Source organism: Pecten maximus, chromosome 19, assembly GCF_902652985.1.
Source record: "Pecten maximus chromosome 19, xPecMax1.1, whole genome shotgun sequence".
NCBI classification, from domain to species: Eukaryota; Metazoa; Mollusca; class Bivalvia; order Pectinida; family Pectinidae; genus Pecten; species Pecten maximus.
This window is the reverse complement of record NC_047033.1, coordinates 23,335,150-23,355,506: the sequence shown is the minus strand read 5'-3', so window position 1 is coordinate 23,355,506 and position 20,357 is coordinate 23,335,150. Positions and strand designations below refer to the sequence as shown.

General features: G+C 37.6%; 2 protein-coding genes and 2 non-coding genes across 4 annotated transcripts in view; all 4 read right to left on the bottom strand.

The window, feature by feature from the left end:
• Positions 1-336: 336 nt before the first annotated feature.
• On the bottom strand, positions 337-424 carry Trnam-cau. The gene is given in 2 exon segments: positions 337-372; positions 388-424. It is a non-coding gene; the product is annotated as a tRNA-Met (tRNA).
• Positions 425-1,486: 1,062 nt separating this feature from the next.
• Positions 1,487-1,574, bottom strand: Trnam-cau. Its single transcript is given in 2 exon segments — positions 1,487-1,522; positions 1,538-1,574. It is a non-coding gene; the product is annotated as a tRNA-Met (tRNA).
• A 4,072-nt stretch (positions 1,575-5,646) lies between these two features.
• Positions 5,647-7,279, bottom strand: LOC117317477. Its single transcript, XM_033872288.1, has 3 exons — positions 7,058-7,279; positions 6,425-6,612; positions 5,647-5,762 (listed from the first exon to the last, which is right to left on the bottom strand). The coding sequence occupies exons 1-3, from the start codon at positions 7,108-7,110 to the stop codon at positions 5,647-5,649; spliced, it is 357 nt and encodes a 118-aa protein (XP_033728179.1). The 5' UTR covers positions 7,111-7,279.
• Positions 7,280-15,791: 8,512 nt separating this feature from the next.
• LOC117317907 (nicotinamide N-methyltransferase-like) overlaps positions 15,792-20,357 on the bottom strand; it is a 40,124-nt gene continuing 35,558 nt past the window's right edge. Inside the window, exon 4 of the mRNA XM_033872875.1 lies at positions 15,792-18,184. Within this exon, the coding sequence (XP_033728766.1) occupies positions 17,758-18,184 (427 nt within the window). The 3' untranslated portion in view covers positions 15,792-17,757. The remainder of the gene's footprint in view (positions 18,185-20,357) is intronic.

The window sequence follows — 20,357 nt, the reverse complement described above, 5'->3', positions numbered from 1 at the left end:
TTTGAAAGCTGAACGTTTGCTATATTCTTCTGTCTGGTTTATCTCCTCATTAAATGACTCCAACTTGGAGGACATTAATTCATCCAGTTGTGTTAGTAGCGGGCTTGCCGTCTCCATTTCGCCGTACAACAGGTGCGACGTTCTGAGCTAGAATGACTACCCAACCTATACCCGATATACACCTAAACAATGGCCCAATCTGCTATTGCCAATGCACAAGACGGACAACCTGTCAACGTATACTCCGTGTATACAGGACAAACATGTCCCCCTATTCACGGAAACGCGGAAAAAAGATATTCTTCATCATCTCAAGATAAAGAATAAAAATACTAATGCCCCGGGTGAGGATCGAACTCACGACCTTCAGATCGCTCTGTATGTGATTATGAGACTGACGCGCTACCTACTGCGCTACCAAGGCACATACGTAATAAACCACACTGTTCATGTTTCATTACAATATTATCTGCGTTCCACTTTAAAAAGTATACAGTAAACTAAAAGATACATTTCAAGGGAAAAGAAATGATTTTGTGTTCAATGTACTTCAACTATCCAAATAACTTGTTTCTTTTGACATATTTCCCCAATCATATCGTACATGACGTAACGGATGAACACATGCTTGGCCACATACATAAAAGGGGTAACAACCATTCTATCTGACAGCTAACACTTTTCCATGGACACTCAACTCTTTCTAACACGTGTCAAACCAGGGTTTTATATTTTACCTGGCCTCTACTCAACACGTACGAGAATTATTTCGTGTACGATGCTGCATGTGTGTTTGGTAGAGTTGAACATATTCTGTCAAGCCCGTTCTTTCAATATATACAAAAACATCGATTTTATTTGAAGAAGTACTTGAAGTAATCATGATTAAGTTCCCCAATATTCATCTTCCTCTTTTACCACACGTCAGGATACTATCATGAGATGAACACCTTGCAATGAAACGTTAGGCAGTTTACTTGTTAAGGGCTCAAAACACGTTTATTTACAATTTCGGAACTCTGTTCGATAGTTGAGGTGGTTCTTAAGAAAACTATATCAAGTGCTCTAGTCTTGTTTGAATCCTATTGTTTGGATGTACGTAACGTTTTCGTTGCTGATGTCAAAAGGTGTTCATACTTAGTTGAGGGAATATAGCATTTTTGGGGAGACTGAGTGCTGTTTTCTTGTTTTGATGTACATGTTCTCTGCAACTTCGAAAAAAATACGAGAACGGGTGCGAAAAAGACAACCACAGAAGAACACGAAATAAGCAAATGGAAAACAGTCTTGTAATCAAGACAAAATCGTGCGAATAATTTGCATTTCAAAACAGCAGCGCTTTGATTTTACATTTAACCTAAAGATGTATTGACAACTTCTTATCTTTAAATAACAGAATCTTAACCGACCATGTGGAACAAATTTACCCAGTAAAACTTCACATTATGGACAGAAAAAACCTTTAGAAACAAATAAAAATAATAAATGCCCCGGGTGAGGATCGAACTCACGACCTTCAGATCGCTCTGTAAGTGATTATGAGACTGACGCGCTACCTACTGCGCTACCAAGGCACATACGTCATAATCCATGCTATTTATGTTTCCATTATAATTACATATGAGTTCCACTTTAGAAATATACATTACACCAAAGAAATATATTACAAGCGAAAATAAATAATGTATCAAACAATAATGTTTGATGGTACCACAAGTGTCAAAAATACCTGTTTTAAATATTTCCCCATCATGCATTTCGCTTTTTTCAGTGCTGTGCATGATACTACGGATTTACACATGGGTTGGTGACTAACATAAAAGGAGCAACAACAATGCTATTTGACAGCTTAAATTTTCCCCTGAACACTAAAATTTTTTTGTAACTAATCCGAGGCGACATGTCACACCCGCGTCTTTTTTTTATCTGGCCTCTATTCCTAAACAGTTTCAGGGATAACTTGATGAACAATGTTTGGTGTGGTTTGGTTTTATTTGCGTAACGTCCTATCAACTGCTGAGGTCGTTTAAGGACGGCATCCCATGCATGCAATATGCATGTGTGTCGTGAGTGCGTATGTTTGTTTGTAGGGGGCTGCGGTTTGGTTTTATTTGTTTAACGTCCTATTAACAGCTAAGGTCATTTAAGGACGGCCTCCCGTGTTTGCGGCATGCATGGGATGGTGGATGCGTGTGTGTGTTTTGGGAGGCTGCGGTATGTTCGTGTTAAGTCTCCTTGTGATAGGCCGGAACTTTTGTCGATTTATAGTTCTACCTCACTGAAGCATACCGCCGAAGACACCAATGATAAATGCGTGTTTTAGAACAAATCTATTTACGAAAAATACGGTCGGCAACATACTTGTGAATGGCTGAAAACACGTTATTTTCAGCTTTGCTCCAAGCTTAAAAGCGAACAAGGCCATATCTGAATACAATTTATGACGTCTTTATAGTGCTACCGCACTGAAGTCTAATGTCAGCAAGCCACCGCACTCGATCACATTATATTAACAATCCTGGTCGTCCTACTCTTAAGATGCTGAGCTTTCGGTAAGAGTAACAACTTAATCATTTATATAGTCAGACTAACTGAGGAGCACCTTGGCGTAGTCCAGTGTGAATATGAAACTGGCGTACTCAAATGTGAATATTAAACAATCAAAATACGGATTCTGTTAGTTTAGGTTTTGCATTGTCATTAAAGGACACCCTCTACTGTGTGCGAGATTCCTGTGTAGTATGTGTGTTTTTAGAGGCTGCGGTATGTTAGTGTTTGTTTGGTTTGGTTTATTTTGTTAACTTCATATCAACTACTAAGGTCGTTTGCCCATTATGCAACTTCCTTTTTTACCTCACGTGAGGCTACTATTATGAGACTGACGCGCTACCTACTGTGGTAAGGCCGTAGTCCATTAGGGAACAACCAACCAATTGAAAAAATATATTTTTGAAACAGCCCCTGTGTATAGAACGTTGAGCCAAGGATAAAATGTCTGGCAGTCACAGATTGGCCAGTATGTTCTGAAGTGAGAAAATAGATATGTAGCCTGATAGGTAACTATCAATAAGAAATGTTGATATAAATTTCGATCGGTTTTTTCCCAAAAGTTCACGTAATAATAGTAAACAGGTAAACATTTAAGAGTTTTGAGAATTTTTACTGCGAAATTCACCTAGTTTCAAAATGGCTACCCTGGAGAAAATTTGAGCTGAAGGACCCAACTTTTTTTTTTGATTAGGTGTTATATCAGACCCTAAACTTTTGTTATAAACCATAATCGTCATATTCAATTCAAGAATTTTTATGAAATAATCCAAAACGTTAACACTAAAGTCTATGGGAAAACAATTGGTTGGTTGGTCTCATTAGTCTCCAGATCTGATCCATGAAAAATATAAGAAAAAAAAAGAAAAGTGAAAAAAACTGAGAAAAGAGGGAAAGAAGAGAGGGGGAGAAGAAAGAAGAGAGGGAAAGAAGAAAGAGGAAGGAAAAAGAAAAATGGAAAAAAGAAAGTAAAAACAAACGAATGACTGAAAATAAGATTGAATGAACAAGTTAACACAAAGAGTGTGTGTTTCATAGAAAATCTGTTTGATCTTTCATCTTTTCAAACACGAATGTTAATAAGAACATATCCATTTGATGACAGCAGATCGTGTTATAAAATATCAAGAACTGCACGTATGTATTACTTCAACCGAAATTTGAACTCGGATCTCTTTCCAAGAAGAAGGAAATCATTCCCTTTAGTTGAACTATGGAAGCGTTGTCTTCTTTGCAGAACTTGCTTCATGACTCAGATTTATCAAAAACTAACATTTTTTACTCAATTTCATGAAAATGTTAACATATATGACAAAATTGGAATAAGTTCAAAAAGTCATAAAAAATTTCCTCTGCTTTTGCAAGGGTTTGGAACCTTCTACTTTATCACAATATCAAAAGAAATATTTGTCATACGGCAGGCAGCATTAAATTTGTATGGCTTTTGTTGCTACCATTTTCTTCTCCACAAATTGACTTACATATACATGTATGGTAGCAACAGTTGACTGCGGAGGCTGTACTGTGGAAACTAGCTGCCCTGTTGCAGACTTTACATGACTCTACTGTGGTCCTTTCCTTTTCCTGGCAACACCTCTTTCTTTTAAACTTGCCCTCCATTCATCAAATGATGTTGTCTCTCTTTCCACAGTATCTGATTTGGTTTGGTTTGGTTTATTTTATTTAACGTCCTATTAACAGCTAAGGTCATTTAAGGACGGCCTCCCGTGCATGCGACATGCTTGCGTGTGTTGAGTATGTATGTGTGTTTTGGGAGGCTGCAGTATGTTCGTGTTAAGTCCGCTTGTGATAGGCCAGAACCTTTGCCGATTTATAGTGTCACCTCACTGAAGCATACTGCCGAAGACACCTAGCAGGACACCCCACCCGGTCACATACTGACAACGGGCGAACCAGTCGTCCCAATCCGTGCATGCTGAACGCTAAGCAGGAGCAGCAACTACCATTTTTAAAGACTCTGGTATGTCTCGACCAGGGGACAGAACACAAAGCCTTCCTCACAGGGGCGAACGCTCAACTAAAGGCCAAAAGTTAGGCAGTGTCAAAGGGAGACGTTAGGAAGAAGAAAGTTAAGAAGAGAAAAGATAAGATCCCAAATTTAGTCGCCTCTTACGATCATGCAATGGGGGCAGCAGCTACAATTCTTACGCAATAACAGTGTAAAGAGTGTATTTTAAATGCAAATGTTGACACGGTTAATCTACCGTTGATGAAAAGGAATAACTTAGCAGTATTATAATAACCTTTCTATACTGGTCCCTCCTAGCGCCACATTTTTCTTCGGGCTTTTCAAGCGTCCCGACCCAGCTGACGAGAACCTTTGGGGAAACCGTGTCCTGGTTTTGTCAAAGTCTGACAAAGATTCCCACAGCCTGATGACATTGAGCGCCTGGTTTGTACTGAAGCCAGTGGCCTGCTCTCTCAGTGTCAACAAGAAACTTGTCAGGTTGGGGAGTAGTCGGGCACATTATCAGGAACAAGGTCATTCTGAACAATTTAATTAAATAGTTTATTGCTTTAAGCTTGATCTTTTTAATTAGCCAGTTACCAAGTGAAATAACTCGTGTATTTTATTTTAATTTGTTACTAGTGTATAGTGGCCTGAAAATCAATTGTGATGTGATGATACTGCACAAAAATGAGATAAAAGGAATCGAAGGTGAAACAAAATATTGTTTAATACATTTGTACATTAAAACATTTAGTTGCTTCAATATGAATTAAATACAAAAAGAAACTTAGTAACGTTTTAATTAGCTTAATGCATCCCCATGGAGATATGTGTTTTGTAGGATAATCTTTCTCTATTTCTATCATAAGCCTTGATCATACAGGGGAATTATCACACAAAGAAATATATATGCGAATTCCACACAGGTGATTCCTAGACTATAAAGGCAATTAGATCTTGTTCTGGTATAAGATAAATACAAACCTCTCACTAGCTCCTGGTATTCCTCTTCTGTTGATATCTCTAAAAAGGGCTTGGCAGTGGTTGCTATGTGAGATGCTGCTGCTTTCAATGAAGGGATGGTCAGATCCTCAAAGACCAAGGATTCCTCAAACCCTTCATCCTCCTCATGAAACATCCTCCTCATCCTCCATGGTATCCTCAATAGATCTGACTGTCGCCAGGTATTGTACAGGGACACCAGTTGACTGAGAATATAAATATTCCAAGCAGATGAGTTCACCTGAAATATAAAAAAGAAATATAATATTAATACCATTTATAGGGGCATTCATGCCAAACCCTACAGAATATTTAAAAGTGAGCTTTGCTTTACATGTATAATATCTCGGGATATTTGACTCATGTGACCATGAGTGAAGGCCAAAAGCCTTCATTTGAATAATCTTAATTGTCATTCACACCAGTGCTGTCACAATATACTGGTATGGGTTTGTTTTGATTAATTACATTCGTTCCTCTGTTAGTTTAAAGAATTCCAACCAAAAACATTGAAACGAAGACCTCTGAGCCTAATTTTACACCATGAATGTGTTTGTTAATCATTTGATGCCCAGCAATCCTCTGTAACTTCGGTAAATACTAGCATAAGTCTAGTAATCCAGAGGTCTCGGTTTCTATCCCTAGCGAAGGCAGTGATTTAAATTAAATTAATCGTGTGCTCTGTTACTCTATATATGGTTAAGTCTTTCATAGCAATATAGTCAAAATGCTCCCTTTTGCCCAATCCCTGAGGCTCCTTGGAGTCGGCCCCATCATTTGTATAAATTTGAATACTAGCCACGCAGGGATGCTTCCTACCAAATTTGCTTAAATTCTGAGAAGTCAATTGTTGATGGACGCCATATGCCACGGTAAGGCATAAAAAGAAGTTATTTGATGTACCTGTGTACCTTCCAGGGACTGCTGAGTTTGGACTCAAGTCTTTCCCCAGGATTTCCTGTGATAGACGGTTGACAGAGTGGCGCAGACTACCATCCGCTGAGTTGTTGTCACTCTGTGTCTGTCCTGGTTCCAGCGATATATACCATCCAGCATGTAATCCTGGAAGTTTACATCGCTTGCAAGAGTACCTATAAAAGAATTTAAAATTAGATTAATACATTCAACAGATAATAGACTGAAAAATAATATGTTCTGTTCAAACAGATTATATATTTCCACCATGGAATGCCTTTCAGTATAAAACATTTGAAACCTGAACATGAATATTTCAAAAAAAATTGTCAATTCTCAAGAGATTATGCATACAGAACCGTTTTTGTTTTGCACTGTTTACATGCTAAGAGCAATGTATTAAGATTAGTATTATGTATCCTATTTGACTGTAATTTAGATAATGAGGAACAATCTGACTGAAACCCAATAGACAAATATATAGTTGGTACTGGATAACTGGGGCCGTGGTGGTCAAGTGGTTTACGCTATAGTAGGACATTGAACAAAATAAAAACCTGAACCAAATGATTTTTAAATCTTATAATATATCCAAGAATAAATAATCTGATGAGTTTTTACCTGGAATAAACCTGTTCAGGTGAAGATGAAAGCTCTCCAGTGAAGTGGAACATCTGGCACAACGGTACTTCGGCAACACCACACCACCTTTCCTGACAGTGCCAACTTTGGTATACAGCTGAACACCATCAGGATCCTGGAGACATGCTACATGCGACGACTACTTAGTCCAAATTCCCTGCATCCTTACACTGTCAAACAAAACGGCCTATCACAAGGAGACTTAATACGATCATACCACAGCCTCCCAAAACACACATACGCACTCACCACGCGCATGCATGTCGCACGCACGGGAGGCCGTCCTTAAATGACCTTAGCTGTTAATAGGACGTTAAACAAAATAAACCAAACCAAACCAAACCAAGGATGTTTAGTCCCTTGTCACCATCCATGGCCATGATTAGGGCGCTGATGAGCTCAGCGGTTTACTTTCTACCTCTGGTCACCCGACGACAGTGTAAGGCCAGCTCGTCGTACTTGATGTGGCGCACAACGTCTGCCTCTGATGGATCCGGTATATGCTGCTGAATCATCTCTGCTCTATTCGCTTTCTTCAGAAGATTAACATCTTCCTCCTTCCATCTGAAGATGTATTGGCTTGGACTCCCTGAAGCATACTGCCGACAACCAGCAGGACACCCCACCCGGTCACATCGGGGCATTTACAGTGTGATTTATAGATAAACACATGGGATCAGACTACTTCTAATCTGGCAATCGTAAACATTGATATATTTTTGATTTTAAAACTCTAATATTGATCAGATCCACAATAAATAAATCACACAATCAATGCATAATCACCAATATAACTAGAACTGTCGCCAGGATGGCTGACTAATACCGCCGCAATCCGCATGTGTCAATGGACAACTGGAACTGTTATTTAGAGGCTAACTTAGATAACCTGTGCATGCCCTTATTTCTGAAATTCAGAATGGCTGTAATATATGCTTTTCTTGTGGAAATCAGTTGACAGTTTTTGGGAGAGTTGTCTTGACAATAAAAACCTGTTAACAGTGACCAGTAGCCATGGAAACAAAAATTTAGGAATTTAAACAGCTGCATGCACATCTACACATGTTCCAAAACATTCCAGTTAATTTTTCTGAAAATCGGTTCTAAAGTTTAAGAGGAGTTATCTTGACAATTCAAACCTGTTAATAGTGACCAGTTACCATAGCAACAAAAAAAAATTGGAATCTAAACAGCTGCATGCACATCTGCACATTCCCGTTAAGTTTTATGAAAATCGGTTCACAAGTTTAACAGTTGTCCGGACAAGAAAAACCTATAGAGTAGTCACCAGTAACCATGGCAACCAAATTTTTTCTGTGGTTGTGATTGGTCAATCAAGTTGTGGTTCTCATTAGCTGCGCACACCACGACTTGTGAGTGAAATCAAGCGGCAACGAGGCAAAAAGATATTTTTTTAAACAAAAATGTTTCCTGTACCAAAAGTACATAGGGCAATATAGCGAGTCGAATTTGGCTTGATTATGGTTCGATAGTGATAGTAGTTGATTATATGTGCTACAATGCTATTCAACTCGACTTGAAAGTATCAATCTAGTGGAAAATAGGTGCGAGGTGTTGATTTTTGTCTCAAAATATCGCGTTAACTGCTCAATAACTTCTAAACCATATACTGTCAGCAAATATATCATAAATGATTGGAAACTGCAAACATTTTGTCACCGAAACGCAATCACCATTAATCTGTCATAGTCTATGTTAACGAAATATCAAGGATTTTGTACTCACCGGTGGGGTCTGAAGCGGTGTTTGTCAGCCATATTGATCTTCTCATACCAAAATACGCGCTCATCATACCAAACACGTTGGACCCCCTAGGTAATTGGCTGATGTTTTTACAGGCGTAGAAATGAAACAGTAAGTAAGTAAGTAAGTAAATAGTTTATTTAAGTGTCACATGTTTCAATATCATTAAAACACTCGGCCGACTTCGACCTATGAGACACTATATCACATCATTCTACAATAAAATTTCCATTATTTTAAAAAAGTAACAATAATGAGTATACAATGCTTCTTATTGCATATACATGTAGTATTATACTCGTAGTTGCAGGTAATATACAATAAATCTTATTTAAATATTCATCTATTCAGCCTAAGACTGAAGAACATTGAATGAATTCTAGTATTAATGTAACAATTAATGTTCATATAATTGAAACTCATTAGGCCCAGATATTACTGGGCAAAAGAATAATATTTTTTTTCGAAATACATTTTACCTTATATATTATACATTATTGTACGGTTGTAATGCCACATTATAATATGACATAAATATACTGGAAAAAACGACCAAATTTCTAATAAAAGAAAAATATTATTAAAAACAATACCGTCTCCTGTACATTTTATATAAAACACCAGATAAAGAACATTGTAGGACATCAGTATTCATTAAAAATAAAAAGTTTTTGGTGAGAATCAAATTACATTACACAATTGACAAATTCGTTCCTGTAAAGGGGTTTTCGGAACAGTGTACCGATCAGTTTCTATATTTAATTTTAAATTTCCACAGCGAAATTTTGCTAAATATTTACGGTGGTGCCTATTCATAATCGTAGTAACATAATGTTCAGGTGTTACAAAATATTTATACTTTCTATAAGTTCTGAGTTTGTTTCCATTCTCATTACCATTATCATTCCATAAATATCCCAACCAATTCTCTCTATCTTAAACAATGACTTGTATAACATTTTGTAGTAAAAACACATTAAGATTACGTTCCTGGAGAAATTTCAATGTTCTACATTCCCAACTCTTTCTAAAAGACAGGGACCATACATTATCTTATTAGTTATACGATCTGTATCAGTATTACGTAGTCTCAACCATAATCTGCATACTTCAAGTTTTTGTTTAACCATACAAGAATCCCAGCCCATGTCGCCACGAATCGCGGTATTTGAAGCGTTCTTTCCACAACCGAGAAAGTATCTGCAGGCCTTGTTTTGCACAGTTTGTACTTACATGTATTAATACCCCATATACCCGCGCCGTAAAATAGAACAGGTTCAACCAGGGATTCATATAGTGATTTAAAAACTGAGTATGACATTCCACCAGCTAGTATGAATTTAGTATATATAAAGCACACAATGCTCTACCAGCTGATTTTGACAGTTCGCGTACTGTGACAGTCATGTCTAGTGTTCAGTGAGCCATAGTCCTAGGTACCTATAGCGATCCACGATCAAAATATCAAGGTCACCACAGGTAAATTTCCTGACAGATTGAGGCACCGACGGGTTCCTAAAGTGGTCACTTTGGTTCTTAATACACCACTCGCTGAGCTTTTCTAACATACGTTGGAGAATGTGTTCATCTGGGGCCATAAGTGCGATGTCATCTGCATATAGGAGAAGTGAAATATATATATCATCCACTGGTATACCACAGTTTAGACCATTTATATCATGTACGAGGTCATTAATATATATAGCAAAAAGTGTCGGGATATTCCGCATCCCTGTTTTACCCCCTTTGACACAATGAACCATTCCGATAGATGGTTGTTAAGTCTCACAGCACATTTAACATCCCGATATAACGATTGAACTGCTCCCAGCATTTTTCCGGAAACACCAATGGTTAGTAACTTAAACCATAGACATTTTTGGTTTACATTGTCAAAAGCTTTCCTCGCATCGACGAAACACACGACTGTAGAAAATTAGATAATTTACGACTGTTCACAATACTATATAACGAATGTTTATGGTCTAAACAACTTCGCTTTTTTCTAAATCCATTCTGTTCATCGGAGATGATATTATTTTGCTCTAACCAGCTATTGAGATGTACTCCAAGAATATCAGTGTACATTTTACTGGGAATAGACAGTAGTGATAATCCTCTGTAGCTTAAAGGATCCTTGGTATCCTGCATATCCGGTTTAGGAATAGGATAAATAATAGACTTGGACCATTCCGATGGAATTACACCACGCTCAAAACAATATGAGAATATTTTGAACAACATATCAATACAGGCTTTATTACGTAGAACCTCTGCAGGTATACAGTCGACACCGGTTGATTTTCTGAGGTTTGCTCGATAAACCGCACTCTGAACCTCCTCATAAGTAATTGGAATATTTAGAATAGATATGTCAACATTACTCGGAAAATTGGACTCCTGTAGCTGACGATTTACATAATTCAAATGCATTTCATCAAAATCAGAGTTAACGGGCGTCGCATTGTAGAGAGACTCATAGTTGGACTTCCAATACTGGAGAACATCTGGGATATCACAAATTACCTTTCCATCATTAACCACCTCCATTGGAATTTTAGACATTCGTTAGTTGGCCATGCCAAGCTTTCCTATTTCCCGCCACATTTTACCGGAATTGTTTTTATGTAGATCCTGTAGTTTTAATTGCTCGCTTAATTGATAACGACGTTTGGCTTTTCTATTCAAAGTGCCAAATTTTGATCTTTCACTACAATATACTTCCTTCATCCGCTTTTTATAAGTGCTATTTTTACAACAGTCACCGGTGCCTATTAAATTTTTAAACAGCTGAAACAATAGCGTAATTACTGTCGAGGTGTTCAGAGTACGACCGTAACGGTCAGTGCTGTCTATTAAATCGGATAACACGCCAACTCAGCAACAGTAACATTTTATACGCAAGTGCGCAACCCAACTTCCTGTGCTAATACACGTGGAAATGGCGTGGTTATCGGTAAAACGTAAGTAGGCCTATCAAACAGTATTTTATGTGTCCAAGATAAGGTAATGGTTTTGTAACGTTTACATATCATCTGTGTTAAATCTAAACAGTTATTTGATTTGACACGAATAAATTGTTATTCTATTGAATTCCGTTTTATCGTTATACCTTTTGCAAACATGACATGTACATCAGATCGTTATTGAAGTGACTAAGCGGAAAAAACTTTATCATAACTGTATATCGGCAAAACTACCGTCATTTAGAAACAGTCTTCTTTAACCTACCGTGTCACTCAATACGAATTATTACATAAAAAACTCAATAATCCCTGAAAACATCGCCGAATTCCTCCTTCAGTACATCATTTTTCAAACTGCTCCCTGAGCCTTTCCAGATTCCTCATTTGCATACGAAGTTGAAAGGTCATGTGTTTATATAATCGACTGTCAGCAGGTGCACTTTTGCATATAGGAAGGCATTTCAATATTCAAAAACGGTCTTATCAGACACTGTAAAGAACTCTGGTCATATCAAGTAGCCTGTCTCTAGGAAAAATAATTCAACAGCAGATTTTGCGGTAAAATATTCAGATTTCTGAAAATAACCCCAAACTCCACTTTTTAACTATATGTGCCCAAATGTGTTAATAGTACCTAATGTGGGCATTTTTAGTAATTGAAATGCCTCTGTATATTTCATATTTGTGCAACATAATTCATAGCCGCAATTCAAGGTCAAACGAAAATCTCGCACTACCTGCTATAGACACTTGTGACCATAACGACATGATTTTTGTGCAATATGACCAATCCACATGAGCTTTATTAATAGGGACAGCGAGTACCATTCTTACGATGCCCTGCACGATTATGCATATCGAACACGCGGGGAGGGGGTTCCTTAGCTGTTGATAGGAAATTAAACAAATCAAACCAAACCCAAACAATTCTTACGCCATACCTGCAGGGCATTACCAAAATGACATAAAATAAAAATGAAATGAGTAAAAACAGAAGACAGAAAAGAAGACAGCTATGGTCATTTATTTGAAGATTTTATCAGTTTGCGATCTTCTTGTGCTGTCTTTATAGTTCTACCTCAATTTATTGCCGAAGACAACCAGCAAGTCACCACACTGTCACATTTTATCGACAGTACTAGTCGTCCTACTCCAAAGATGCTAAGCATGAAGAACTTAAAATTTTCATTTACATAGGTATACTACCTTAAGAGTACCTTGGCGTACTCCAGTGGGAATATTAAACAATCAAAATAGTGATTTGTTTTTGTTTTGCATTGTCGTTTAAAAAAGGCCTCCCATGTGTGCGAGATTCATGTGTAGTGTATGTATTTCGGGATGTCACGAAGTTTTTTTCTCTCCTTCGTCATTTATATTGTTACCTTACTGAAGCATACTGCCGAAGACGCACACCAGTAGCAATAAAACTACCATTTTTATAGATTCCGATATATAAGTAAATGCTTTAACTTAACGTTATGCCTTTGAATGCTTACACATCAACAAATTTATTTATTTGCCTTCGCATAACGTGTTCGTATGATACAGCAAAATGAATAATATTGGCTCCCAAGCTAAAGTAAATTAATACAAAAAAGGATAAGGATACTGATACCGGGAAAATCTACAAGGCAGGAGACCAAGCAAGGCCAATGTTGGGTACATACATTGCCTACAAAACAACACTGAGGAATTGTGGAAAAAAATCATAAAACATCTCGTCATTTAAAGTCATACACCGAAAATGTAATTGGAAATACATATAAACATTTACAGTTAACAAGGCCTCCAGCATCAACAGCATCAACATCAACCACCTTGTAAAACTAAAGGATCAAATCCTGTTTTGCTGTCGCCCGTTTATTTTCTCTAGGTGTCATTCATATCGACAGCATCCTCTTAAAAAAACTTATCGTTTGACGGGTGTTCTGCCCTGCGAGTAGGCCGTAATCATTGTACCTGCTGCCCCGTTGTATGATCGTAAGAGGCAACTAAATTTAGGATCTCATCGTTTCTAAAGTAACGTTGCCGTCTTATTACAAGCTAATTATCGTGCTGTAAAGCACGTGGTCTACTTCGCGATGGAAGACGCTATATATCAACACGGGTCGCTGGACAGGTCAGGAGAAGGTGATCATAAAGCAGTCGAATACTTGTCCAATAGAATATACTGTCTTAGTTGGTTTGGTTTGGTTTATTTTGTTTAACGTCCTATTAACAGCTAAGGTCATTTAAGGACGGCCTCCCGTGCGTGCGGTGCGTATGTGTGCTTTGAGAGGCTGCGGTATGTTCGTGTTAAGTCTCCTTGTGATAGGCCGGAACTTTTGCCGATTTATAGTGCTACCTCACTGAAGCATACTGCCGAAGACATCCAGCAGCACACCCCACCCGGTCACATTATACTGACAACGGGCGAACCAGTCGTCCCACTCCGTGTATGCTGAGCGCTAAACAGGAGTAACAACTACCATTTTTAAAGACTTTGGTATGTCTCGGCCAGGGGACAGAACCCAAAGCCATCCTCACGGGGGCGAACGCTCAACTAAAGGCCAAAAGTGAGGCATTGTCAAGGGAGACGTTAGGAAGAAGAAAGTTGTTAAGAAAGAAGAGAAAAGATAATATCCCAAATTTAGTCGCCTCTTACGATCATGCAATGGGGGCAGCAGGTACAATTCTTACGCCCTACCTGCAGGGCAGAACAGCTAAGGTCATTTAAGGACGGCCTCCCGTGCGTGCGGTGAGTGCGTATGTGTGTTTTGGGAGGCTGCAGTATGTTCGTGTTAAGTCTCCTTGTGATAAACCGGAACTTTTGCCGATTTAAAGTGCTACCTCACTAAAGCATATCGCCGAAGACACCCAGCAGCACACCCTACCCGGTCACATTATACTGACAACGGGCGAACCAGTCGTCCCACTCCTAGTATACTGAGCGTTAAGCAGGAGCAGCAACTTCCATTTTTAAAGACTCTGGTGTGTCTCGGCCAGGGGACAGAACCCAAAGCCTTCCTCACAGGGGCGAACGCTCAACTAAAGGCCAAAAGTGATGCATTGTCAAGGGAGACGTTAAGTTTTTTAGAAAGAAGAGAAAAGATAAGATCCCAAATTTAGTCGCCTCTTACGATCATGCAATGGGGGCAGCAGGTACAATTACTATGCCCTACCTGCAGGGCAAACATGTCTTTGATAAAATAAAGCGTCTCTATAGTTGTCAATGATAACTGAGCATTTGTCAGGAATATTGGTTATCAGTTGAACATGCTGTTCCTTTGATATTTGGATATTGTATAGTTACTTTTTGTAGAGATAGGTGTCTGCCTTGGGAAGTAATAAGCAGTTGTTTGGGAAAATGTATATCTTGGTTGTAGCTACACTCACAAAAATTCGAGTCATATCTTACGCTCTGATTTCTACATTACACCTGATTATTGTTAACTAATGTGATGACGTCCTACCTTGATGAACGATTAGAGACGTGCTGTGTAAATCAAGCCATTTCATGACTGGGAAATAGGAACCAGCCGGTGTCATTTTATTGGCTATAATGCCTATTATCCGACTTCCAGAAATATGATAATTGACAACATTCTTGGCAAATGCTAGAGGCGTTGAAATGCCAACTAGCCTTGCTTTATACAAGTAGTCAACAGTTGACAACGGAGCTAAGTTTTTTCACGTTTTATTAAAAACTCCAATCCTGCTGCTAACTTTAAAAACGAGAATTTCATTTCTGTTGCTTCACTAATTCTCAAGATTAAAATTGTTTGCACTGTTATAAAAGTAGTTATGTTACAATGCATCTTTGTAAATGTCTGTTTTGGGTCGAATAATAGAATTTTGGTAATGTACTATCCTTTTAAACTTTCACTTGACATATTTACTAAACATATATATTAAATAATAACAATTCTGGAAAAGTCAGATATAACAAATGAGCAAATAATAGTTAAGTGCATGAAGAATTTTATTGTTTTTTTTTTTTTTTTTTCAAAATCTAAAACACTTTGTAAGTTGGATCCAAGCATAATATTGTTAGCGTCATAATCAGATTAAAAAAAAACACGTAATTGTTCGTATGTTATTGACTATAATTTTTATGTTAGTATGCTTCAATACAAATATTCTGTCCGGAACGTGTTAATAGTGATATTAAAGTATAACGAGTACAGTAAGCCGATTGGAAATTAAAACCCTCCCGCCATAACAAACTACGACTGTTAGATACGTTCTTCCATAGTTAGCATCTCCGGAGACAGAAAATGAAAACTTTTTTTTCAGATGTTTTGCTATTCAGTTCGGATTGCAGCGGGCCTGTTGGATTGTGACGGTGAATGGGACAGCAGAATGTAGTTCAAGTGGGATAAACAATTAACAAATGAGCATATGAAACAGAATTGACATTTCTCTTTGAAAAGGGGCAATTATACAGAAACATGCACATGTGATAGTTTCATTTTAAGCAACTGTCGTAAAAAACGTTGGTCATGCGGGTACCTACCATAACTCTCACTTTCAGTCACGTATATGTTTTACAGCGGAAGCACTACGATAAGCTACTGTTTACATATAGTTCTATAAAACTATTTCAGTAGAATACCTCTATGATAATGAAAGCAGTACCTCTCCTCGACCTGTTGCTTTTGCGGGATTCTCGACTCGATAGCCTGACAAGTTCGTATTGAAGTTATGCTCGAAGTTACACTTGCTCCCATGATGACAAATCACATACATGAAAACTAAGTATTACTTCAACGAACCACAATAAATGATTTTACAAGCAGTTTGTGTATTTTTCTCATGTCGGTACTAAATATTTTTTTCCATTCCCATGCATGCCACCTGTTTTGTTTACACACGTGTTTGTGCCCTGTTGTGCTCACATTTGGATAGCTACGTACACGTTAATCCAGGCATCCTCGAAGAACTGTTTTGGATAATTGGGATGAATACGAAGCCGCTTTCCCACCTAAGGAAGGAAATATTCAGGAAAAGTTGATATTCGGAATCAACCAATCAATTTTGGTTCGATTTAATACAATGTAACATGAGGTTGATGCAAATCATAATAAATGTGCCAATGAACAGAACACAATAGAAATCTAAATTTTCGTTTTGTTTTTCTGAATACAGCAAAAAACTAGAACTGTCGCCAGGATGGCTGACTAATAGCCCCGCAATCCGCATGAGTCAATGGACAACTGGAACTATTTAGAGGCTAACTAAGATAACCTGCGCATGCCCATATTTCTGATATAATAAAGAGAATTCAGTCATCAGTTTTGTTGAAATCAGTCAACAAGTTTTGGAATAGTTGTCTTGACAATAAACAGGTTCCATGACAACAAAATTTGGAATTTATACAGCCGCATGCACACCTGCACGTGCTCCCTAACATTCCAGTAATTTTGTGAAAATCTGTTTGAAAGTTTAGGAGGAGTTGTCCGGACAAGAAAAACCTATGAATAGTGACCAGTAACCATGGCAACCAAAATTGTGGATTTTTAACAGCTGCATGCACATCTACACATGGTCCTGTCTATTTGTATTCAGTTTCATTGGAATCGGCCCACCGGTTTTGGAAGAGTTGTCTAGGCAATAAAAACCTGTTAATAGTGACCAGTTACCATGACCAAAGAAAAAAAAAAAAAGAATTTAAACAGTTGCATGCACATCTGCAAATATTCCCGTGGAGTTTTGTGAAAATCGGATCACAAGTTTAGGAGTTGTCCGGACATGAAAAGTAACCATGGCAACCAAAATTTTGGAATTTAAACAACTGTATGCAATTCTACACATGGTCTCTGTCTATTGGTGTGAAGTGTCATTGAAATTGGTCCACTGGTTTAGGAGGAGCTGTCCGGAGAAGACGTATCTACAAACAGACGGACTAACAGACAACCCGATTCCAGTATACTTTTTTGCGGGGGTATAATGATGTTAACTAGATGCTATCTAAAGAAATAATTTTCTCGCGGCAATAAAAAAATAACCCTTAGCATCGCAGTATTGATGTTCATAATTAGAAATTTCAAGATATTCTTTGATCTCAAAACCGGCTTCTACCATTACTGTTTTGACTTCCTCCTTGGTAAAAGACGATCCATCATACTTGTATTCTCCTATCTGAAAAAAGGTTGCTCCGAAGTCGCATGCAATAATGAAGAGCCCTCCCTCATTCAGCAAACTGGACACGTTCTTCATACACTTCGCTAACTCGTCAACCTCATACACCGCTGCATCAATGCAGTGACTCGAAATAACAACATCAAATTTACCGCCATCATAATCTTTTCCTAGTGGCTGTTCTGACGTTACGTCAATCGGTAGAATCCCTTTCACTTTATCTCTCACTTCGTTTTCTCTCTCCTCAGCAGTCATCCTTTATAAATAAATGTATTCGTCAGGAATCATTCAGATGATTTTACACAATGGATATCAATACCTATAAGATAGATAATCAATAAGATATAGTTTTGGAATTCAAACAAAGCCTGTAATGCACTGAATTGCCTTTGCTTTTCATCATTACAACATTTTTTATGTCATTTTGTCTCTTGCCCAATTTTCTCGTATTTTTAAAAAAATCACTTTTTGTTTTACCTTTATAGTGATGTTTGGCCGTTAAGCACTTTAACTAACTAAATGATTCATCAATGTGGAAAGTCTCCGGCATCATTTTAAGATGTTTCATACACATATATGCAATATACTTATTTTTCCTACATGGATATCGACTCGCCTGCCAATCAAAGGTCAACAAGAAAGGTTACGGTGGTGGTAGGTTTATAACTTTAGGTCTTAAACGATTATTATAAGAACACTGAGGTGTTTTTTTATTTTTGTTTTGTTTCGTTTTGTTTTATTATTTTTATTTATTTATTGTGTTAATTAGATAGTTTTGATAAAGTGGTTGCAAATTAATGCATTTTTGTGACGGGCAGTGTATAGCCTATAGTCTGCGCTGTATGTAGCATCTTTAAATACAGTGTTAGGGTCTAAAATTGGGACAAAGACTTCAACGACAATGATCAATCGCAATCGTACCTAATATACCTAACATTACTACTTATAGATTTTTCAAAAGCATTTGCTAAAAGATTGGATTTATATTGTTTAACGACCTATCAAGAGATATGTTCATTTAAAGTGTACCCGAAAAGAAAAAACAATATTTTATTCTATGTAACCACCAAAGAAGAATGTCGCAAACTGCATCAAAATCGGTTGGCCGAGTGCCGAGATATCGCACATCGAAGTACGCGATTTGCACCTGTCGGTCGACTACTAATCAGCGTGTCGGTCAGTCATGCTGATTTGGAACTCTTCAGTCTATGACGTCACAGGTTAAACGGAGTAACTGCAATCGTCGCAAGCAGTATAGACGACAGTGTGAACAGTAGCAACACACACATGTCTGAATACGATCTGGACATGGGCACGAGGTTGATGACTTTGGCGAATATTGACGACAAGAAGTCGGAAACCATCAATATCAATTTGAGCTTTTCAGAAAATTATATTTTAGTGACATGGACTCTGAAAATGACCGCTTGGATTGATGTGTTACACCATGGACATACAGATGTAATAATCGGCCAATCACCAATAAATATATATTAGTTATGTGTTTACTATTTCTTACTCATTACTATAAATAGGAACACGGCATCAACATTTTTTAAATAAAATAATGTGTCATATTATTCACAAATTAATATTCAATTAAACCTACCAACAATGCAACAGTTCTGGATACTCTAGTTTGTGAGACAAGACGATACACACGTACAGTAAACTTATGCATTGTATTCTATACAAAACCTGCTTTTAGTCATGAAGGACATTTCATACAAAAAGAAATAAACTGTATACATTTGTTGTATACTCATCATGGTCTACAATAGACTACATCTCTCCCGTATGAGAACCAGTGTTGGAAACTACAACGTACTTCTACAGATACAGATTTCCCCCCTTATATTTTATGGTATCATGGATTACCGACGATTATATGCTTGAGAAATATATATATACGATCATTGTCAGTGAAATTATGTAAAAGTGCTTCGCAACAATTATAATATTATTGATAGTTTACGTGCAGGTACATATCATAGGTACTTATTAAAACTATAATTTTAGCTCGTTTTTGTGATGATAAAAAAACATAAAATTTAGTTCGTGATATACACGTCTCTGTCAATACTAAAACTTAATAAACCCACAATGATTAAAGTGTGTTGTTTAAAATTGTTTAATTACCGTGAAGTGACCGGGAACATACCGCAGCCTCCCAAAACACACATACGCACTTATCACACGCATGTCGCACGCACGGGATGCCATCCTTAAATGGCCTTAGCTGTTAATAGGACGTTAAAAAATAAACCAAACCAAACCAAAGAGATCCTTGTAATATTACATTCCATTCTTGTGTCGCAAGTCATGTCTTCTCTTAACAGGATTTTAAAAGATATACTAACATGTTCGGAGAATTACGTATACTCAACTTTGAGTTGGCTAGTATACCGCTAAAGAATTACCATGTGTGA